This window comes from Battus philenor, unplaced genomic scaffold (assembly GCF_028537555.1).
Source record: "Battus philenor isolate CCGP_79_NKW_IND1 unplaced genomic scaffold, ilBatPhil1.0.hap1 SCAF_19, whole genome shotgun sequence".
NCBI lineage: Eukaryota > Metazoa > Arthropoda > Insecta > Lepidoptera > Papilionidae > Battus > Battus philenor.
In genome coordinates, this window is record NW_027181681.1 from 8,595,968 (window position 1) to 8,621,629 (window position 25,662).

The 25,662-nt window shown below is 33.1% G+C and overlaps 1 protein-coding gene across 2 annotated transcripts in view; it reads right to left on the reverse strand.

Annotated features, from left to right (window-relative positions):
* LOC137921396 (synaptic vesicle membrane protein VAT-1 homolog-like) overlaps positions 1–25,662 on the reverse strand; it is a 29,131-nt gene that overhangs the window by 2,321 nt on the left and 1,148 nt on the right. The window contains exons 2-8 of one of the 2 annotated variants that reach the window (XM_068764137.1): positions 6,579–6,708; positions 5,893–6,108; positions 5,193–5,344; positions 3,638–3,741; positions 2,804–2,859; positions 2,016–2,210; positions 1,129–1,363 (exon numbers count right to left, since the gene is read on the reverse strand). In XM_068764137.1, coding sequence (XP_068620238.1) covers positions 1,129–1,363; positions 2,016–2,210; positions 2,804–2,859; positions 3,638–3,741; positions 5,193–5,344; positions 5,893–6,108; positions 6,579–6,708 — 1,088 coding nt within the window. Of the gene's footprint in view, positions 1–1,092; positions 1,364–2,015; positions 2,211–2,803; positions 2,860–3,637; positions 3,742–5,192; positions 5,345–5,892; positions 6,109–6,578; positions 6,709–25,662 lie in introns of both variants that reach the window. The other variant, XM_068764136.1, reaches the window with a different exon arrangement.

Consider the following 25,662-nt stretch of genomic DNA (forward strand, 5'->3'; position numbering starts at 1 on the left):
GCCATAATTATAGCTATTAAGCCTTTAATACAAAACCGTATTCAATTTTGTACTTTGTTACATGAAAACAATGTAAATTTATATTATGTAGTGCTGGCGAGCTCCTTTGAAATGTATAAATAGATAAAAAATAAAAATTTCGTAATTTCTGTAAATGCTCCTTTTATGGTTTGACTCAACGCAGATCAATTGATTATCTTAAGAATAACTTAAGTATAAAAATTCTAACTAGGTCAGTAACAAATATAGCTATTTCTTATTTACCCGGCCGTCACCATTATCGTCGTTTAAATTTTTTAACTATAATTAGTACCTCATAATTACGTTGAAGAATAAGAATAGAAAACAATAACAATTTTGATATCATATTTAATTAATGTTGTTAAAAAGTATATTCCTTCACTGTAAATTATATAAAGAAATAATATTTATTGAAATTAAAAATTATTATTCTTACATAATTTTTAATCCTAATAAATTAAGATCTAAAAAGCATACTTTTAACGCATACGTCGTGTATGCGAAGGACCTATAATTTTTAAGCAAAAAATTTAACAGCGCGTTAATAGTTCAAGCATACTGCATTCCAAAAACATGTCTGGGTGATTTTGATCGCAAAAAAGAATGCCTTGTAGATCGGAACGTTATTTTTACTAAGCTTATTCGCAGTTTTTTTTATTAACCAAGGTCATCTGACTCGACTTGCCATGACCAAGCTGACTAAACGCACATTTCTTTTAAGCAGCTTTTACAATTTGCGGGAAAATATTTAATTTCCATGATAAATATGTGTAGCGGAAATTGTTGATAAAACTGCGTGTTTCAATTGTGAATAAAATAATTCTAGCTACATTGAAAAGCATAATGTAAGCAGTGTTTAAAAACACTTAATTGATATTAACAAAAAATATAGAACAGTGGTATTACATATCCATCGCATATCGGTAAAAGCTTTTAATGTGCGTTTAACCATTCGTGTGCGTAGTACCGAAATAATATGAAGCCAAAATAAATGAAATATTTATAAATAAATATTCGATGTGAAGCCTCAACGCAACTACGCATGCCTGGTCACAATAGTTCGAGACTGACCTTCGTCGCTGTTACCGTTAGTGAGTGGTTCCTCACCATTCTTCTCGCCGTTCTTCTGACCATTCTTTTCACCGTCCTCAGCGGCCTTTTTATCTTCTTCTTTCGTCTCCTTATCCTTCTTCTCTTCGGAGCTCTCTTTGGCTGGTTTCTTTTCCTTGCCGGCTTTGCCCTTAGCTGGAGTAGCGGGCTTTGGTTTTGGCTCCAGAGATGGATCCAGCACCAGCTTGCCGATGTTCTTACGATCGTGCATCTTCTGCATAGCCTCGCCAACCTTGATCATACATTATCAATGTAGATCACATATATTCATTATTAAATACTAGATTATAATTGTAAATTTCTAAAAACTTTTGAATAAAATATATGATATTTGTTAAGTAATATATTAAAATCACTTGTGTAAAAAAAATATGCATATAAATCTTAAGAGAAAAAATTCCTTCTTTGTAAACGATTTTCGAAGTTAAAAATAATACTTAGAACGTAAGGTCTCGAAAACCGGTAAAAAAAAAACTAAGAAACATTCCACCAGAGCTTAATTGTAATAACAACAAATGAGAGGTTGTTGCACGTCATGCAACACTACTTAGTGTGGGACGTCAATTCCTTAATTCCGGTTATTGTCTGAGTGGGAACAAACTATGATATCTCGAAATCATATATGTATTATAGGAAAACGATTATATAAATCAAGGAATTATTGGCCTAGCGATTCTCGAGTGGCGATCACGAAGCGGTAGACCTGGCGAAGGCCACTCTTCTCCGCCAATAGGTGGTTTGACAACGTACTTAAGGTAGCGGGAAATCGTAAGATACGGGCAGCAGACGACCGGTCATTGGCGATCTTTGGAGCAGGCCCTGGGCGTCTACCGGCTGACACAAAGCATAACTTTCAGCGTGACATAGCAAGCGTAACTACTTACGTCCTCGAGAGCCCAAGTGGAATCAACCAGGGGCTTAACCTTGCCCTGTCCCCACAGAGCAAACACGTTATCGACGGCACGACGCACGTAGTCGGCGCGTCCATGCTGGAACAGCAGGTGCCGCAGGTTCAAGCCCGCCAAGCTCTTGTTTTCATCGAACAGCTTGATCGGAGACACCTTGTCCACTTGCCACCACTGGACACAAAATTTAATTAAGGAATCAGTGCGTAAACATTATTAGTCTGGTTTTTTATTGTAATTTGATGAGTTCGATTGTAAATACTTAATATAGTTATTTAATTAGAACTTTAATTTATTTATTATGGATTGCCAACAAAATTTGCAATATTGCATGCATATACAAATCAATTTAAAAATTACAGAATAAATTGCAATTTTGATGACAGGTAGCAACAACATTCGCCAGGTTATCAAAAAATCAACGATAAATCTACTTACGTACATACCTTAATCTAGTTAAAAAAGTTAGTAGGTAATTATTATTCTATAATAAGCTATCAAGTTATTTCATTTGATTGTTTTTATTAGTTCGTAATTTATTATTTATACATTGTGTGCAATAAAGATATTATTGTTGTCATTTAAATTGCAACTTAGATATAGCTAAATTAAACTGTACAAGTATTAACGAAAAATTCAAATTAATTAATATAGATTACTTTCTATGATAAGTACATTTTCAACTCAATTATAAGCTGTATATGACCTGACCATACACTCGGGAAATGTCGTCGAAAATCAGATAATTAAGCAAATAAGATACTCACGGCACGAGCTGCGCTGAAGAAACTCTTGGTCTCACCGGTCACGATGTTAGATGATCCTGCGATAAACGACACCGCTCACTCACTTGATTTAATAAACGAACGAATGACGCTGTTCATTCCTTCATTTATTTAATATATTTTAGAAGTCAAATTTTTATTCTGTTTAATTAAAGGTCATACTGTTGTTTACATTTAAAAATAGTCGCTGAACAGAACAGATACTATGTTTTTAATTATTTTAAAGTATACTATTAAACACACCACCGAAATCTGTCTCAGAAGGCGTAACATCATATAAAACAGAATCACTAAAAGGAGATAGGTTCCTGCGTGTTGACAGACATAAGGCTCAACTAAAACGACAATATGCTCTGATGTCGCAAGAAACAAATAATTGTATATGATTAATGATTATTGGTTATTACAATAAAAACATTGTTAAGATCGATATTTATGCTTAGATAGAAGTAAAGTACACATTGCACTCAATAACCCACAGTAAGCATACACTGTGATCCAGAGGTTCCAACACTTTTTTTTCTTATAGGCCATTTTAAATGTTTCCTAGATGCGATGGACTCTGTTACATTTCTACTATATTCCCAAAAACACGATAAAAATCTGTAAAATTAGGTCTAATATAGATTAGATCTAATATGGAATATGCAAGTTTTTATAAGTAACAGCCGCTGAACTTCTAAAAATCTGCCTACAGTCAAGCCAACATTTTAGTTCTTCACGTTCTAATTGTGAACCACAATATTTTGCCAAGCTGTGGTAGACCCCCATCGACTCTTCCGTGGATCCCTTTGAAAAGTAAGGGTGTAAACTAACCGTAGAGAATATAGCGACCCATGGGTTTCAAGAGCTGATAGCCGCGGTTGCATTCCTCGCCGCAAAGGCAGTCCAACACGATGTCCACACCGTCAGGAGAGATCCTATGAAACGAAACCATATGAAAATTATTTCTGCTATTTTCATAAACTTGTAACTCTGCAAAGTAAAAAAAAATACTCTATATAAGAAATAAAGTTTAGGCCTCTTTTTAACAAATTTACTATAATAAACTATCTTTTTTATTACACAAACCTTAATATTTTGTTTAAACTAGTTAAAACAAGAAAAAAATAGTATCTCTAAATGACATGTGATAGAGCCTACCCATTATATGATGTGAAAAGGTTATATTAATTTAAATTAAATTTAAATTTTATTAATTTTCGCTTACTTCAAAATGACATTTATCTAGCTTTTAGCATAAAGATTACACGAATTCGAATTATGTCGCTGAAAAGAGCTAAATTGTTATCAATATATCTGTTAATGAGAATTAAGCGCCACGAGAGTCGCACGAAGCAGCTGCCGTAAATTACGAGTTATCAACGGAACAATTAACAACCACTGTGTCCGATTTAGTTGGACCTTGAATTTATTATCCTTTTTGGCATCCACATGCGTGACGGTCTCCAGAGAAGAGAAGGCCGGGGTCCAAAGTATATTGGTCAGTCTCGTATCACACGAGCTAGATGGGTGGGACTGTAATAATCATTAATTAAAACATGGGATCTAGAACAATTGCTTTATTCGCTCGGAAAGAATGCGGAATCTTTGAATGAATAAAATCCAATTAGGTTAACTAGCTGTTATAATGACTAATAGTATGGGAAGAATATTGACTGTTGCGAACGGGAATAAATAGTTGAAATGGAAAAGAATCAAGTCCATAATGCGTGCCTTTTGTTGAGGATATTTTAACAAATGGATAAAATCAATGTTTATACTGATAATAACACTAACAGCACATCAATTCTTAAAATAAATTTTCTTTTCCAGCGCGCAATGTATACAAGATGCCATTAGCGAGCCGAAGGGCTGCGTCGAGTTGTTCATATTTTTAGCACTCTGATTTCACGATTTCAGTCCTTCATTTTTACATTTTATTTTAAATGTGAATTAATCATGACCTGAGTCATTGCTCTGTTTATGTTAAAACGCAAAAGAGACGAAAATAAATATTATCACTTATCGTGAAACTTAGGAAGTAAATTAATATAATGAATTTAACATATAAAAGGTCATAATATTGAATGAGTAGATATTCATTATCAATTTTATAAAAAGCTTCATAGCAATGAAGTATATTACAGCGCACGTAAAAATGTATTATTTATAACATCATTATCCACAATCGTCTTCCAAGAAGCTTAAAAGATGTCAGACCGATCCGAGAAAGGCAACCCTTCTTTTTCATTTGTAACAGATTACCGATTCGGTCAGAGAGTTGAACGGCATATTTACACACAGACAGGCCGCGTTTTAATAATTCAGGACATGGGCTGTTTAAAGTCTTATGTCGTGCGTTTAAATATCAAGATCGGTTTACACTTACTTCCTGACTTCGTTGGTGTAGTCGCTGCCTCTCTCCAGGAGATGATCGATGTTGTTATTATTGGCCTTCAGAGCTTCGTGCTTAGTTTTAGAGCACACCCCGAAAACGGTTACATTGTCCACTGTCTTCGCCAGCTGTGCGACGGCTTGACCCTGATTTAATAGGATAAGAGAGCATAAAAGTATGTTTTAAGAACCATAAATTTCACAGTTTTGAAAATTCTAGACGCCATTGTCGAAAAGTATCCGTATGTCATTCAAATTTGATAGCGGATATAAAATTTAAAATAAACGGGTGGACATCCAACCCTGCGCTTGCCAGTTAGTTAGGCTACGGCGATAACTTTCGTTAGTCTATGTCTCCTATTCCTGATTCAATCTCGTAAAGACAACATAGTCGTCTGCATAGCTCGTTAAGCGACAATGAGCTTGCCAATGAGGCCCTGGCCAAATATTTCTTCAAAGGCTTTCTCCAATCATTTATGTCGAGGCCCCACTGTCGGCAAGTGACTTGTGCGAGGAAAGCTAGCGTCCCGGTCTAAGTGGTCATCCAACTGTTATTATGACGAACTATATGATTTGTATTCACATTACATTACAAAATTAAATACGCTATACATACCCTTACGTGAGAACTAACTTATTTAATTCTTCTTAACTAGAGTTAATAATTCATTATTTGTTGTTAAATGTACACTCACCACACCGCCGCCCGCGGAGTGCACCAGGAGGCTCTTGCCTGGAGTCAGGTTGGCCATCTCGAACAGCAACAGGTACGCGACCACGTAGTTAGTGGTTACTGCTACGGCATCAAGAGCAGTCATGCCTTCAGGGAGCGCGTACACATACTGAGCCGGCACAGAAACCAGCTCAGCCCAAGCCCTGTATTCGGGTAGTGCTACCACTTGGTCACCGACCTAAATAGAAATTTATCAATATAATCACATGTTGTGTTTCTAGTGCCCACTTCTGTACATCATGTGAGAATGATGGAAGAACTCAATTTAAAACTACAATCGAATTATCTCGCTGACATTGGCATCCTTCATAGCTAATATTAATAAAAAACAGATAAATAAGTTTTTCCACAGGGACTAAATTTTCAACATCATGATGTAATAACGTGGCGTTACGTATCAACGATATACGTACAAAATAAAAAAAATGCGAATAAATTCGGAATAGGAAACAATCTTTTTGCAGAAAAGATATCAATAACAATCTATAGCTTCAATACGTTTTAATTCAAACGCAATTAAAAATCTTTGAAAACGTTTTATGTTTAGCATACTTTACATGTTTAATGTTTTCTTTAACAAAGCTCTCTACAGTCTATTCTCATAGTTTTATGTCAAACCTTTTATTAAAAGAAATTATTTCTACTGACCTTGAAGTTAGTGACGCCCTCTCCGACTTGCTCAATCTCTCCAGCGCACTCGAAACCAAGGATAAAAGGAGTCTTGGGCGGAGAGTCGATTGCCCCCTGACGCACGATCAAGTCTTGGAAATTCAGACCACTGGAACAAAATTTCTAGAGTTAAAATCTTGTACAAGAAAATAGTAACGGAAACTATTAATTATAAGATAATAATACATAACAGAAAAGGGGTTTAACGTACATTTAAACAAATATAAATCATACGGTACGTTTTAATAGAGATCAATTAAGAAACCTTTGTGTAGAAAATTGTTTTCTTAACGCTATTGCATTATTTATAGGCATACTCTTCCAGTCAACCTAGAGTGGTATAGAGACAAAAAGAAGGCTGATGGATAAATGTGATAGAAAAATAATATAAAATACTATATACGAGTACATGATAGATAATATTCCTTAATAGATAAGTAATTCTTATAACTTTAAACAAACTTAAATAAAAGGATTTAATTTACAAATACATGTTTACATGTACAACATTATACATATTTTATTATTACCTATACGAAATATAATTAACGATTCACACAGAAAAAGGAATATAATTATCAAAAATATTATTAAATTGTGTTTTGCAAAACATTGTAATAAATAACATTTTACACCGAGAACTAAAATATAAAATTATAAATTTAGCTTTAAAAAAATTCGAAGTACTTCTAATCTAGTCCGCAGTATGTAAACTATGTATATACGATAATAAACAAATGCATTGAGACTATCCATTGTTATCTATAAATAGTTCCGAGTTAAAGAATACCAGACGGTGTAGCGGGTAAACTGTTTACTTTTACGTTGCATCGATCGCGCCGCTAAACCACTTCAGACAGCAGACACCAGACACCGTCGTTATGAACAGAGGTATCGACGCTAAAAAAAACGGTAGCGATACATGAAGGATGCCTTACTTGGTTATTCATAGTCAAGCTAAAAGACCATAGCTTAAAAAAGTTTTGTATTTAATTATGTCATCATCGTCATCATATCAGCCGATAGATGCCTACTGCAAGACATAGGCCCGCATCCCCCAACGCCACCATGACCGGTTTTGCACTGCCCGCAACCTACGATTTCCCCCGACCTTGACTTTGTATTTGGCACAGCTTAGGCCTCCTAGGCCTACCCATGCAGTCTCTACTGGCCCGTGGTCGCCACTGAACCTTTCTGCCAAGATATGCTTACTATTCCTTTAATTATCATACGGTGCATTCGTTTAATGTATCGATTTAATAATTTATTTGTTTTAATAAATTGTTAACAATACTTGTAAATGCTTTTTAATAATCATTTTAATCTATGTCCGAGCGATTCATTTGCTTATTATTCAAAACAGCCCTTAAATATTATTATGGATCTGTGCAGCGTTCAGTTAAGGCATCATCGCCTAATTAATGGCGTGAGGCGGGCAGGAATGCGGCAGGCGCTTGTTATAATGCGCCAGAATACAGTCACGATTGGCATAAAGGGGATTCGCATTTAAATATTAATACGTGCTGATGTATCAATCAACGTCGATACCTTTTGTTCTGACGTACGTTGACCATTGTAACATTTCTATGCCGTATTCATTTTTTTAAATTATTCTTCAAATTCACTAAATAAAAAGTCAAAAACAATGTAAACTATAACCCATCATCGATTTTAAGTAACAAATAGTGTGTACATAAAAATAATATACCTTAAATACGTAAAAAACACATAAGTAAATACATACATGTGTAATACATACATCAATATCGATAATTTTACACACAATATAAATATATAAATAGACATTATGAATGTCATAAAAGTAAATAACGTAAAATAAAATATTGTATTCTTTAAGCAAGTTTTATAATTGTAACTTGAGCGTTGTCATATGGATATTTAACAAGAGATGTAACTAGATATCGGTAAATCAAAACTTAGAGATAGTAACAGTAGACTGAATTACTAAGAATATTCTACAACGTGACTAACATATATGGCGTGGCGATTATGAATGGAAAGCCGTTTTAGTTGGTCTGTTTCCGGATACACGGTCATATTTACACAAACCCGATATGTCCCGAATATATTATTTCTTCAGAGGTTCTACTTTGTATAATTTCTTATGAATTATTACAGGTCGTACCAAGAAAGTCAACCTCTGCATAATCAAGATGAAGAAAATTAGCTTTTTGTCAAAAACAAATTTTTGATGCTGAAATGACTGATGGATTTCATCGCTTCAAAAGCGCATCAAAAATAATTGAGTACATAATTTCAAAGTTATAGCAACCGATGAATACTGCTTCTAACTTTTGGAATTCTCAATTAAGACCAAATATTTGGTCCAGTAACAAATTTTAAGTAAATTGTCATTAAAACCGTATTATGTCATCCAGGACAAACATTTGGTTAATTGGATATAGATGAGAGATAATTATGGCTTTATTATTGGTGTTTATAAATTATGACAAGACGTTTTGAAAGAAAACATTGAAAACAAAAATAAGATTGAATAAGTCGAATTACGAGTACTTTTAAGCAAACTTCTATTTTACGTGATAAATCCATCAAACGAAATTTCTGCTTCAAATACATCAATAGCGTTACACGGCCACATTTTTGTAGTTAATTATTATTATAACATATAAATAGCTGCTATTTTGTATTATCTATCGAAAAGGTAAAGTTTGGTATCAAGAACAAATTGATTTTATTCAAAATAAAATTTTATTTTACCTTGTTGTACAATAAGTATAATGTGATTAAAAAGGAACCATTTCTTTTCATGAACGGCACACGAAGTCAGATTTACGACGTGAACTGTAAACATGACATCGAATGTGTTTGAATATTGCTTAGTTTTGACAATATTGGATTTGATGTTTACATTTCGGAGTAAAAACTAACTGCCTTCAACACAGTGCGTGCAAATACGGTTTATACAATACAAAACATTTGCATCGTTAGACGAGTGGCGATAGAAGTTATTTCGAAAAGTTTTGAAAGTAGATAGAAACACACCTACTGGACATTTGTAAATGTTTGACTCTGAAGTCACAATATTATAAAAAATATGAACAGGCTAGATTTGAAGCAAAGTCAAAACCATAAAACAAAGTCCTTATGTTCTCATAGTAAGATTAAAATATTACGATATCTTTCAGTGGTCCTGATTTTAAGTCATGAGGGATTTTTTACTATTGCATGAAGAATGAGTTGAAAATAAATAACACAAAAAACGACAAACTAGGAGGATGAGTGGGGCAGATGATGATAACATCATCGTCATCTTAAACGTGTTTGCAATCAGCCTGGCTAAGACATTGTCGAGTTCGCCGAGCTCCTTAGGAAAATCTAAAGCCTTTAAGCGTATGGGTGAAATTTAAAAAAAAAACAGAACTGTAATGTACACTATACGAGCCTTATTTATCAGTGCGCAAATTGTTTTCATAACGTGTTTCCTTAATTTATCTACCGTTATCAACTGAAGAAACCTTATAAATAACAATTTAATTTTAAATACTTTTGAAATATGAGAAAAACATGTTAATACTCGAATACATTTTTATGTTATTATTTTGTGCGCTAATTTATGTCGCATAAGAAATTATCGTAATAAAACATTCTATTTTTAGCCTACAAAGGAAGTTCTTGCAAACAAAGGCAGTGGGAAACTGTCGTAAAAATGGCCGTAAATTATCTCCCTGTTCCGTGGCCAATACATCTCAAATTGTAATAAAAGAAACATAGATATTTCGTTTCAAACAATCGACGTTGAAATTTACATCTTTATTACTAGATTATAGAAACATAGTGTTTCTATAATTTAACTTTAGACATTTATATGTTGAACTCTTTGAATACATATTTAAAGGTGTATAAAAAAATTTTTTAATTTACTCATTTAGATTTTATTTATTTTATGTTTATCGTTAAAATCATATTAAAGGGCATCGAATTGACATTCCAATATTCGTGTAACTATTGGTTTTCAATATATATATATTAAATGTACATAACTACATATTTAAAAATACATCATAAACCAACGTTGAGTTAATTGAATCGACATGTCGGCAAACGCGGTATGAATGTGAATGAATCATTCGTTCGTTTTCATTGTTTACATTAATTTGATTCATCGTGGGGGGAACTGCTTGGCGGGTCGGATGGTCCCCTTGTTTTACCCCACGTCTGCTTCGATACTTATGCGGTACACGGCGCATGTTGACGAGCTTTATGTCCGGCTAGACGAATTGAAAATAATCCTTAAGAGAATTTTGTCGCGGTAGCGTCGAAAAGAACAAAGGAGTTGAGCAGCGAAGTCATCTTAGTTACCGAATACGGTCACCGACTGGGGAAGTAATTTTTTTTTGTAAGTAATGTGTGTAATCCTACAATCCTTACAAAGTTTTTTTGGACACTCACTGCTGCCCAAATGTATTTGTAGATACTTCAGGGCGCAGAGGACATATAGCTTAAGATCTTTTTTAAGGAAGTAAAGCTAGAGAACTATTGATGAAGCCTCGACTCCGATCACTACATATTACTATTGCACTGCATTGGGAAGCCTCCGGGCTCCTAGATTGCTTCTGCGGACCATTCATGGAGTGACCAGGTGCAAGGGCTCCCACAAGGAGACATCAGCTTGGACTGTCACTCTTTAAATTATTGCTATGCACAGAACTCACTTATTAGGAAGACTAAAATGAGTGAATGCGTCACATTGCTGCGCCGCAAACGCACCCGCATACGTTTATTGGATAAATTAGACGCGGGTGCCCTCGCTTACAATTCATTGAAAAAAAAAAACGTTGTCCCATTTCATCGCTTGATCCGAACCCGTATCGTCGGGCCGGAATTTTAATCCGCGATAATCTTCCAGCAACCATTTCGATGCGGCTGTACTCGTATTCAATTTTACAGACGTCATGCTACCTGATAGTTTGTTGAACAATGACTCGAATGGCTTCCTATAGCGATAGTTTGTCACGTTGTGTCCGTTCGCACAGGTAGGCGACAAGTTATAACATTTTGTTTCAATTTAAAAATTGTATAGGCCACACGAACGAATAATACTGACATGTTTTCCCTTTCGTTAAATATTTCTACGTAGACCTATTTGGCTTGAATAATGTATACCCAAAGTTCGGTCGCGTGCGAAAAGGTCCTTGGACTCGTTAATTCTAGCTTATTTTCCCAAGAGTAAATTATTTTAAAACAGCACGAAACATGTAATATAACTGTGTCTTCATACAATAATTAGGCGACCCTAGCATTTAAAAAAAAAAAACTGAATTATTTAAAATGGCTATAATAGTTAGCTTATTTTAATTACATACAATTTCACAAAAGTGTCACAACAATAATTACAGTTGTTAAATTAATAAATCTTTTATAGTTAAAGAAATATACGAGTAGGTAGAATAAAGGGTAATATTCACATGTAATATAGTTTATTAATAAGAGTAGAGACATAAAGATTAAAAAGTTTGGTAATAAATATCTATAACAAAAACAACAAGTATTAAAGTTAACATATAAACTATGTTATATGAATAGAATAACTAATGCGAACATTGCAATATCAGTGATCTAAATAAATAAATATACGTGATGAATCGAGTGTGATGTTAGCAAAAAATATATAATCAAATTAATGTCATTCAATTGCGTTTCCAGCACATTCGCAACCTTAGCAAATCGATAACACGATTAATGTTAGCGTAGGATTCCTGTGCGTGCAATATAAGTAAATAACATAGGTTTTATTAAAAATGCTTAGCTATTCGAATTACAAAACAAATTCTAAAATTAGAGGCAGATAACTATAGTTGTTATACACTAAGCAATAAAATTTAAAAGCATTTAAGTATCCCCTGTTCTAGGTAATATAAAATTGCAACAGGGTTGGAATGGGGCGGCGTCAAGTGTCGCGACGTCGCGGCGCAGGGACGCCATGGCTACAGCGTTATTCACGCAATTACTGCGTCATAACACTCAGTCTTGTACGCCACATTGAAATAAAAGTGCAGACAGACATATTCAATAATTCCAAATTTTTTCTTACGAATATATTGCTTATTTTAAACGGAAATCAATCCATATATATCTATATAATTCTCATTTCGTTGTGTTAATTGGCATACTCCTCTGAATCGGCAAGACCGATATTCATAAAATTTCACATGAATATGTAGTACGTCTAAGATTCTGGCGTAAGCTATATTTCAAACCCCTAAGTGGGAAGCGTAGTCCACCAAAAAAAACTTATTTAAAGAAAAAAAAATAAAAGAATAGAATAAATAATATTAATATTTATTTAATTTTCTATTATTGGCGGTTGATAATTTATCAATTACCACGCACAAACTATTGCAATTATGGATTGATATTGTGTTAAGTTTTACTGTATTAATGACATAGAACCATAAGGTATAAATTATAATATATAAAATAATGTCAAGTGTTTTAATCTTTTTATATTCCGTCGTCGTTTACAGCACCTCCTGCCTCTACCACTTATATACCACATGTTCACACCCTTACAATAAGTTTTTATTCTTTATATACTCTTATTTTCGAAAACAAATAGCGGTGATGTCATTTGTAAGATAATATACGTCCATAAGTACAATAAAAATAAAAATTGATTTACATTCTACACAAACTAAAACCACTTTTTTTAATATACTTGTAATAAAAACTCCTATTAATATCTTTCCACTCAAAAGTGCCAACCTATTATACAAACCTCGTTTTGTGAATGATGTAAGGAACAATCGTTTTTCTGCAATAATAAGAAAAATTCGCAAATCGAACCGGAGTTTTATAATAGAAAACAGCGTTAACTATGTAATGTATCGGGAAATGCGTTCGGACATTAGTGAAACTGTTGAAGTTGAGCACAAACTCGTGTTGATTGGGAAGGAACTTAGGTAACTCGGACGCCGGACGTCACGAGTCAGTGCACGTAACCCCTCCAAACGGTACACTTCATTTCACAATAACAATAATAAGTAATTTCGTGTTTATTTTGATGTTTTAATAACATCCATCATGAGTAAATCAATCAAAAATGATTCGTGTCTGTAGTATCGGCAATTAATGGTAATAAATATTTCCTAACCGCTATTATTACTACAATTACTATTTTTAAAAAGTTAATTAAAAGTTTTTGAGCATCGAACACAAAATTAAACTATAAACGATATAATGTAATTTGTAAAATCTGTATCTTTTCGTAAACTTAAATTTAAGATAATTTTACATTTCTAAATTATAAGATATTTGTAGTAGTTTGAGCAACAATGCTATTAATTAACTTGCGGTGAGTAACATGATAAAGTTACATGAGACACGAACATTACTCATACTTGTTGCAGATTTAAATAAATATTTTGATGAATATTATTTTACACGGACATTTTAAATAAAATAACAAATATTTATCTAGGTTTTACTGACCAAAATTTAAAAGTAAAAAAATGTTAGGACTTCTATTTTAATATTAATTAATTAATTAAATATTACTTCCAGGAAAATTTTGTAATAAAACCATTTTGCCTCTATTAATTATATCAGGCTATCTCTAGTGACAATAAAAAAAAGAAAAAAGTATAAGAGTTACGAGCCATTTTTCATTGCATAGTGAATCCAATAAAAAAATCGATAAATTTTGAAATATTTTGATATAACAAGAGAAACAGCGCATGCCGCCAAAAAATATTGTGACCTTTATAAACCTATTACAGTGTTAGTAAGAGACGTACAATGTTGGTTTAGGCGTTTTCGAATCGGCAATTTTGATTGTTACATTTGCACCCACATTTACATTAATTTTGAGTAATATTTGATTATATTATCTATTTCTTTAACATCTTTTATATTATCGTTTGTTCTGTTTTAATATTACTGTACAACCTTACGGGACATATTTATTTAGTAATATATTTTAGACACTAAAACATATATTTTTCATTTCAGTTTATAAAAAAAAATCAAAACACGATCTAACTTATTTCAAGACGCGCGTAAAGGTAAGCAATTATAGCTAAGTCTATTCTCTTGTTCCGTTTAAATATACATACTTATCCAATCTAAAAAAAAATTGAAAATGGTAAATGTTTAATAAGTATTTAATGTATTTTGATCTTTCTCAACTTTTATAAATATCTTTTTATAACTAAAATAGAAATACTTTTATAATCGCGCTCGTTTAGATGTTTATTAACGTAAACTGTGGGATTATTATAGATAACAATTTAGCTAAAAAAGTCCTGGGTACAAGTGCAGAGTATGCACAATTTCTTTAATATTAAACATAAATGCTTCTGATTATCCGTAACTATACTTTTAAAAATAGTTTAATGGTGGCGACTGACTGGGTCATTTAAAATCTCGGTCTCTTTATTTTTTGTTTTTTTTTTCACATTTTTTATATTGACAGTTTGTGTCACGATGCAGATTTGCATGGTTTTTTTGTTCTATCAGTCTATAATTACGTATTATTTTACTGTTACCTAGTTATGCAAAATCCTAATTAAATTACCACCATTATTTTTATTTATTTAATCCGTTTATAAAGTCCACACGCTCGTCAATATTTTAATATCAGGCAAAATATAAAAACTACAGTAAAATAAAAACTAAATCGTTCTTAACGCCAGTTTAAAAATGAAACGATAAACAAATAAGAATTAAAAATTGAGCCGCTATGTGCAAAAGTGTCAGTGCGTACGCACCGAAAGGAATTTCCACGCTCGCGTGATATCTGAATCATTTGTATTCCATGGGCAACGTCGCAAACGAATCTATATACCTACAGCGGTTTGTGAATAGGCACAGGAAGCTGACGCTTCAATTACAAGCATTTTGTATTCTGTTTAATCGCCTTAATATCCTCAAGTGCTATGTTCAAGTTACACTCAACGAAAACTGAAAGTTATTGCGAAGTTTCGAGTACGATGATTCAACGAAACGGCAAAATGTTAATAACTTTATTTAAAATATGCGATTAATATTTTTCACACCTACAGCTAACTATATTTAACTCATTGTTAGGGAAAAAACAATATATAGTCTCAGGTAGCCAGTATTGACATAGTGAACTAGAATAATTTTCATCAAAGATTATATATAAACAAAAACGACGAAAATTTATTTAAATGTAATACGTGGTCATTGATATTATGTTACTATGTCAGTATAGCATGAATAAAATAGCGGCATAACTGGCTACATTCCATCGACTATTCACGTGAAAGTTTTTTTATATAAAATGTTAACACTATACATTATCAAGATATTTGTTCACATTTGCCGTAGATCATTGCATACAACCACTCCTGTACGATTGTTGATAATTTTATAGTGATTTTTATCGAGTGTTGATGACAGGAATAGAGGTGCTATTGAAATAAAAGTATGATACTATAAAAGTGTTAAAAAGGAGGCGGATATGGTTTTCCTGTTAATCCTTTGTATCGTTAAAGCCGACTTCCCTTAACAAGCTAAAAGACCTCGGAAGCAACGGAGCTGGCTTTTAAAAAGTATTGATTTCCGGCTAGCGGTTTTGGCGCTAGTTCGTATAGTGACGCGCATAACATTACGGTTTTCGATCTAGTGACGACAATTTAAACAGCGTGATTGATTATTGGCATAAAAGCTTTAAAGGGGTAAATACAGCTTATTTGTCAATGTATGGTACACCCTATCCAAAAATCAATCGTTACAGAAATAATTAATAACGTCATGATAATAAAGTAAGAACAAACGTTTTGAAAAACTAAATATAATTATTATAGCTATAATATAATTATTGTTTACTATCGGTTTCTGTAGACCTTGTACTAAATGAAATTATGTGCCTGGCGCATTCCAATAGATAAAATAAATTACGAAATTTCAGAGTAAATTGATCACTCATATAAGTGATTGATAATAGGTGTAATAACTACACATTCACCCTTTTAAAGCTATAATAACCGTAACTAATCACGCTATATCCACCCAGTTTATACTACAAAAGTCTCGTGTTTACATTTAATAATTGTTTCTAAATATATTCTTAAATTATTTTCAATTGTCATGCTCACGTCACCTGCATTTTTGCACGAATGACATATGAATAACTTACTATGTATTAATGCGTTTAATATTAAACTATGTAGGTAATTGCGTTTTTATTTCAAAACAAATTTAGTATATGTGCACCGATAAACAAAATGTATCCATCAACCCTGATACTATCCATTAAATATTTTATTAGACATTTATTTTATTGCGTATCTAAAAGTAACTATTCCTAACGGCCTGCACTTATAGCATGATTTGAATCTTATGTATAGACAAAAACAAGTTTTATATATTTTCATTACACTTATACAGCTTCATTTATTTTTTAAATAATTAGTATATTTAGTCTAAGTGAATTAAACAAATGCATCACAAACGTTAATAAAAAGTGACTCACTTTAGAGATAAACATTGACAAATGTCATTCAGCTTATTATGTTATAAAACTAACGTAATAGCTTGTTAAAAACGATTTAACCTCGTTACTTATCTTGCATGCTGATTTTATGTTACTCATGGTTGTGGCGTCCGTCGCGCTCATCCATTAATTGACGCTCAGGAAGTGGACTTTCATTCCACAGATGGGTGGGCATTACAATGGGGTGATGGTAATTTCTATATAAATTCAGAGTCAATGCACTTTGACCCCTAGCCCCCTCTTCAAACCGGCCTATCTTATTCAGTGTTACTTTGATGACGTCGATATAAAACAGACACTGGCATTTGATTACCAATCTATTTTAATAGTCTGTCAAGTTATAACACTCATTTATACTTTTGTGCACGACTATACTCGTACTTTTTGTAGAAAAGCATCGAGTGAAATCTACTTTTTCCATTGAGTAAACTCTCATTTTGTTTCGCTTGTTTCGATGATGTTGTTTTAAAACAATTAATGCCTTTTGACTCTTGTCACAAAACCTTTTCTACAATGGCGGGGAGAGTAAATAAAAGAACTATTCTTTATCATTTTTCAATAATTCAAACGTGTCTCTACGTGCTTAATTTTTATAGAACTTTCAGAAAACAGGGACTTTAAATACACTTAATTTTAAGTTTTCTCTATCTCCTTTTATGTCTCGCTTGGTCCATAATAACGAATCCATTCGTTAAGATAACAAGTAGCCCTGTCACGAGAGCTTTGAAGTACGAGCATATTAAAAACCTTCGTGCAGATCAGGGATTTATATCCAATATCGCCTAATGCTTTAAAAGACATTCGGTATTTTGCTAAAAACAAACAGTAACTTTCGTCGTATATGTACCATACATACCACAGCCTGTGGATACGGTGACTTGTGCTTGATTCTCGGAAGATGCGACAACTATAGAGCAGAATAAAATTAAGCCTCCGCAGCAACTTACTGCATGAACCATACCGCCACATATCTGACAAATTTTCTTCTGTTAACAATAGAGCCGTTGCTGAAGTCTAATCCACCACTTCTACCTGCACTATCGCTATCCGAAGTGGTAGTAATGTAAGCTTTAGAAATTCTCTCAATAATCCAATTATTGCTACAAATCGAACCCCAGTTCGGTATCAGGCACCCTCAAGAAAGAATACTAAACGGGATTCATGTGCTCAAGCTCTCTATGCGATCTCTATGAGAACCCGTGGATTCGATGAAATCAAAAATGTTTCATTGAAATCATCAATGTTCGTAAAAACAATCAATACCCGTGCCCGTCTACACAGTGCCCTCCTGATGGAGCCCTAGAACAGTTATTAAAAAGAAGTTTAGGTTACAACAGTAAAGTTAGAAATACCAAAAGGCAAACAGTTTTATATATATCCAAAATAATAACAACAAGCACTCATGTTAAATATTCTACATATCATTAAAATTAGTAAGTAAAGTGGGTGTTCCTTTATTGACCAATTTAAAGATATAGAATTTAATTCAATCATAATAGGTCTCGTATCGTATTCTCCATTAATGTGACAGTGCGATAGGACGTTAACATTATCTCATTGATGTAGCCATCTAAAAGCTTTTGACGCGAGGCCGACATAATAAATGAAAGAATTCCGTAACTTAATTTGTTTATTTAAATAACTAAACTAGTAAAACTTTATTATGTTTTATATGATTGCCTGCTGTAGATGTCCGCAGTTATCAAAATTATGCTACCTTAAATTTAAATGTTGGTATAATTAAAACAGAAATGCAATATCAAACTTCTTTCTAAATAAAAACTCACGTTAAATTAATTTAAATTGAAATTTTACACTTTCGTTTTAGTAATATTACATCACATTAATAATTTACGCATTCTATTTAATTAGTGTATATACATTCTATCCTTGAAAACATCTTTAGAGTCCCTAAAAGTGTCCAGCTCGAATATTTATGCATTGCAAATATTCACACGCAAAGATAAAATATTGTAAACAAGATTTCTTTTATGTGCAGTGTGTATTATGCCTACTTCCAAACTTAGCGATGATTTCTTTATAAAGAAATAACTTTAACAATCGTTACAAAAGCAAGGCAAAATGTTGTACACAATTTTATCTGAATTGTTTGTCCTTATCAAATTTTACCTTATTGAACAAAGAACCATTAAGATTACAAAAATAAATAGAGATGGTTAAACCTGTAGAGATATGAAACTTCTTACTATTATCCGACATTTATTTATTTTTGTCGATGACATAAGCAAACAAACACATTGACAGGCTCAGTTGTTTTCGATATTTCGTATGCCTTATCATGCTTTCTTCTCGGAATTGACAACGTATCTAGAGCGATAGGGTCAATGCATTTGCGTCTACAGAGAGAGTACACACAATTAAACACTACAGCACTATCTTCGCATTGTTCTCAATACACCAGCAAATACATATAGCGTTATAATTTCTGTTCTAAAACCGGTTTTAACATGTAATTTAAATAATATGGGAAGAGATGAAATGCCTTCTTTTGAATGGATCAATTTTAAAAAAAGTCATTAAACAAAACCATTGTTTTAAAATTTAAACCTATTTCCAATAACAATGTAAAGTGATCATTTTGAAATATGTTCCATTCGTTATATTTTCTATAAGAATGCGTTGAAAAAGTCTAACGGCACAATTTGCAAGAACAGATAATCAATAATGAAGTTTAATATGTAGTCATCTGTTTTATGAAAGCGCGTTTTCTTAATACCTTATTTTTTTTATTTCTGAAATAAAGATTTTTGTCTATAAAATTATTAACAGCAAATGAGCTACAGATTCGCCTCTTTATAGCTTACACACCTATAAACAACCACCCGGTACGTGTTGTTTTACTTTCATTTGCACGATTATCAAAACGATGGGTTTTATATGTAACATAATTTAAAGTATTATTTTAAATTTCGAATGGCATAATTAATAAAGCTAATATAGAAAGCTGACAGCCATGGTGGAATAACTAACGAGAAACAGAATGCACAAGCGGACCCACATCCGAACATATGCGGGTACAAAAAAGACAGCGCACGAACATAACGCCGTCGTCGCAGGGTAATAAACAGAATATCATAATAGTGACCGGCCCAGACGGTGGCAGGCGAAGAGCTCGTCTCATTCTAGCTCGGATTATTTCGAGAACATGAAGTGATTTTTATATATTACAGCAATGTTAAACTATCTTTACCGGGTACTACTTAAAAAGAATGTTATCAGCTAATCTAGAAATTTCTCGGTATACCTATCCACACTTACTAATAGATAAAATAAATTACGAGTTATTTTCTTAACAAAAACGAATTTTATATTTAGATAACCTTTACTCAAACAATGAAATGTTGAATACATAAATTAAATACTGATAACTACACAAGATATTTAAGAATTAAGTGTAGAAATAACCAAAGATTATCTTTAAGATATACTTAACTAAATATAAAACCACAAAGACTTGGGCACCGGAATTTATACTCTAAACACGCCTGTCTATTGCAGCGGCCCACGGCTCTCCATAGCACAAGAACCGGACTTATTCACCTTCGGATTACAAAATATTTTCTGATTTTAATTTAATCGACTAGCTTTAACCTTTACCTAATATTTACAAGTTAAAATAGGGATTTTATGTCTCATATTCAGCGTAATGTTACATATAATTTTATTTTCAAATATTTTATTTTATTAATTTTACTTATTAATAAATTTTGGGTATTAATTCAATAATATTAATACTTACTACGAACTATTAATGACATTTTAATTACCTTATATAATTAAATGTAAGAAAATTGATAGTCGACGTAGTTCGCTATAGAAGTAAGAAAAAAAATCATTTATATTTTATATACATTTATAAAATAATTACAAACTGTATAAATAATTTTATAAATAAATAAATGAGAAAAAAATGTGTTAATCACGTTTAAATATTTGTTTTTGGTGGTTAACAAATTTATTAGTCACAGTAATTAAAAGAAGGTTGACAAGCATGACGTAATACTGAATTTAAAATGTTTTGCACTTGATAAGTAATCAAGTTTTTCTGACAACTTATATAGTAAATTTTGTTTCCCGCGTAAGATTATTTTACCGGCTTATTTTTCAAGGCCATACGATATCTCGACTTTGGTGAAAGTAGAGCAGACAACTAGTGTAATTTTAATTAATATCATTTATGGAAGTCACAAAAATTTATGCTTTTCAAGTGAAAGCGCGAAGTAGATCAGTATATTAAAATACTTCTTCGTGTCACTAGAATATAATTAACCTTCTATTTTCATAGCCTTAGATATTATAGTCAATAAATTTAGTTCAATCTTTACAAAATTATCTCGAAGGCATTTGGGTCGTAACTTCGCGAACCGTGTCAACAAATATCTGTAGACTTTGTTTATAAACACAATTACAGATAAATCACTATGTTTACATATGAATGTTCGTCTTTCTATTTTTATCCATAGCCATAATGTTTTTTTGTTATTAAATACAAACATTGTACTTCAAGACTAACATTACACAGTGGCAATAGGGTAAAAAAATTATTCCATCGGTTGTCCATTCGCTAGAGTGACAAAAGACTAAACTTTAAAGTTATTAAACTGAATCAAATTAACAGTAGACTATCACACATTGATGATAATATCCATTCCAAGTTTTCACTTTGATTGAAGAATCTGAATCTCACCTTATACGATTATACACGTACATATATATTCATTAATGAATTCTTAATTAAAAATTTAAAGAACTATAATAATTTGAGCACCCACAATATTATTTTTTTGTTTTGAGGACCTTAACGCTTTACAATTCACTCATAACGAAATATGAACATAAATAGATTCATGACTGGACTTCCGCAAAATAACGCCTGATTCCATTAAATATAAATAGATTCATGAAGCAAATTAGTAAAGAAACGTTATTATCAATTCCAATTAAATGTTATGACCTTGTGTATGGAATGTTAATATATGTTGAGTGTGTGTATAATATATTTTAAAAGAAAGGCTTTTAAGTAGTAATAATCAAAATTAAATTTAACTAGATTTTGATTATGAAAAATATCAATATAAAAAATGTTAAAGAAATACGGCCATGTAGCCAGGACAGAGAAATTAATGACCCTCAGAAGTGATCCTTTCAAGTGGCAGCGCTTGATCCGATGATAAATTACTTTATAGCCGGGACAATCTTGTTCGCCCGCGCTATTTATAGCAATAAAACAATCCACAATGTTATCTCTTTTGCCACTTATGTGCATCGTTTTCACTAACGAATAAAACGTTCAAATAATGTTATAATGAATCCGAAAGGTTGACACAACCATTTTCAAACGAAACTCTTGCCATAATATATGCATATCCGTATTCTTTTATACATAAACATATAATCATTTATTATAAAGATACATTTGAGACCAGACGGAATAATGAATGTTAGACCTCACGATAGTATCTCTACCGCAAAAATAAGTATGTTCTACTATTAAGCAAAGAGAACAGACGTAGAACTTGTGTAAAGAAAAACGGAAGTGAATACTAAAACTAGCAGAAAGAAATATATCCGAATGGATCTCGTCAAAGTTAAAATATTAACACATGCTCTTATACATTTATCGAAGAACATGGTTAATGGGTGCAATAAAAAAACAAGCATTGGCGTCGAAAGACGTAGGGCCAGCGGAGATTGGTCGGGCGAGGCCCGGGTAGGGGACGCGTTGTATTGATCCGTCGCTTGCCCCCCCCCCCTCCCCTCCTTCTCACACCCCCGCGACAGACATTATACTACGCGACCCCTCACCCCGGACGTTACCGCCGACCCGTCACCCCAGCGAGCAACGCAACCACACCCCTTGCTTGTGCGAACGAACGAGTCATGGGATTTTCCAATTCAATTTACCCGGTATCGGAAAATTATTCCCGGCGTAATGGACACACCACACAATTTCTAGAAATGCTAAACCCCCTAAAGGCGTACCCCAATAATTAACTATTATTATGACGATCGATAAAGATAATATCTAACTATACTATTTCGTATAAAGGAAACCCTTCTTTCTACTTTCAAAGGTTTTAGTCTCAAAATTTATGCATTTTGAAAAAAAATGTGCAATAATTTTGCTAACATATAAAAGCCAAGTGATGCGATTATTGGCACAATAAGCAACGAAACATTTTCGTAAGTTCATTGACCTCGCGAACAATGTGGCTGTGAGCGGTTAGTGAACGCGATCCCGCATCTGCTGTACAAAGATTTTATTTCATACGACATTATGTCTTCCAGTGAAGCACGCTGTTTCCACGTGATTACAAAAACTTGTAACATATATTAAAATGTAAATAAAACTTTCACAATAAATTGTAATACATGTCAAACCTCACACTTTGGCCCAGTCCGTGATCAACTTTTAATATTGATCGCGGTACAGCCAAGGATTTCATTAAACATGCGAACTTTTTATTTCGTAATACAATACCAGTTTACCAATTTCAAAGAGAAAATTAACGTCTCGGAGTATCAAAAAGTTTTATAAAAAAATAAGTATTTAAGAATAAAGCGATTCAGAGCTTGGTTTATGCATAACGGATTTTAAGTAAAAGTGTAGATATATACGTAACACGTATATAGTCAGCAGTGACGCATCTTAGGTCGTACTCATTACAGTTGGTTAGATTATTATGCAAATGAAATCAAGACGTGCAGACAAACTGATATCGTTCGTAAATAAAATGATTAACAGATAGGGTAACATGTCTGTCTTAAATAAATGTAACACGTGTCGCTCACAATGATGGATGGTCTGCCAGAAGACAATCACTATATTGTAAACTTTCTATAAAACAAAAAAAGTCGTCGTCGATATTTAGGTCCTTGTATAAACATCAAGAATTTGCGATATTCCTTTTTTTGTTGAAATTTACGTTGACTAATCCTAGGTAAATAAAATAGTATAAAATGGTAACGAGACATTTTTAATGCGCAATTCAAAGCGCAAATTTGGTACTAATGTCTAGTTCTTCCACACGGCACAGCATTCAGGTGCACCGGCGTAAGTATGAATCGAGTCAGCTTTAAGAACATAACTTTCTACTGACTCATAGGAAGAGAGCTATCTCGCGCAGACGCTCTCAATGAGGAAGAGGGTAATAAACAAATTCATCTCTCCCATCTTATGCGGCTTCATAGCCCGTTAAAATGCACAATACCGCACTTTATACCATAGTAGCGGGCCCAGTTCTCGAGGGGCAGAAGCTATTTTTAGGATCTAAATTGAAACGGCAACAAAGGAAAGGATGTGAGCAATTAACACAAACTTTTGTTGCAATGAAGGTGATGTCGCCTTTCCAATCTTGGCCAATACGGACGTTTGAATCAAAATATTATAATTTAAGCTTTATAATCACCATATATTGTATGCAATAAATGTTTAACTACAAAATAAATCAAATATTTAAGTAATTATTTTTAATCGGCAAAAATTTTTCGTCAAAATTGAAGATTAAGACAGCTTTATAATTATCATTAGGCCTATCTTCAGTACCAATTATATTAATGATAGATAAGAGATAGTAAAACAAACAAAAAGCTCCAATTGTAATAAACGTCCCATGTTTTCGTTCAAACAGTTGCGGGTACGAAAGCTTCTGTTTAGGTGCGTGAATAGCTGATTTGTTCTCGGAAGACGTCTACTGACAACGACTTGACCTAATTGAATATAAAAGAGCTTTATTCACTGCGTCGATCCCTTCGAGGGCTCTTACAAAAACATATTAACCATGCGCTTCGGCACTGCAACAAACCCGCTTGCACCGAGCTCTCCCATTGCTCCGTTATGGGATGAATTTGATTTTATAACTGTTACATATCATTAATTTAATAGCGCTATTAAAGAAGGAGCTCTCGTAAGCTTTACAGGCAATAAGACTGGGGATTGTTTAGATATTACTTTTTGTTTACGTTACATCTATTTAAAGTTGCGTTACGACTTACGACGCGTCGACTGTTTACTAGATTATTTTAACTTAACGTTTTCTGTTATACCGCTTATCGATCGTGTTATCGTTCTAACGTGTAAGTCAGGGTCACACTCGCAGCGAGTACGCTAGACGGGTATTTATTTCAAACGATATAAGCTTAGGTCTTACATAATGGTTACTTTATTAAGGGTTAATACCCTCAGTGTAGATTCATAGTGAATAACGGCGCATGTTATATATGTAAAATTACACAAAATTAAAAAAGAAATTATTTTTGGCAAATTACTTGCAAATCTGATAATAGTTGAACAAACTCCCATGCGAATACCGATCCAGCCGCGAGCATTCGCTTCATTTTTCGCGGTGGATGATACTGGGCATGTCGCGGTCATTTACATAGTAAGTCGGCGATAAGCGAGCTAAATTTAGCACGAGCGGAGATGCGCCCTTCGCCTGCCACCTCGCGCTTAACACCTACGCACCGTTCCCACTCCTCCCCACAGCCACCCGTGCTTCCGAACCAGTCTACGTCCCATCCCCCGGCGAACCTCCCGAATCGACC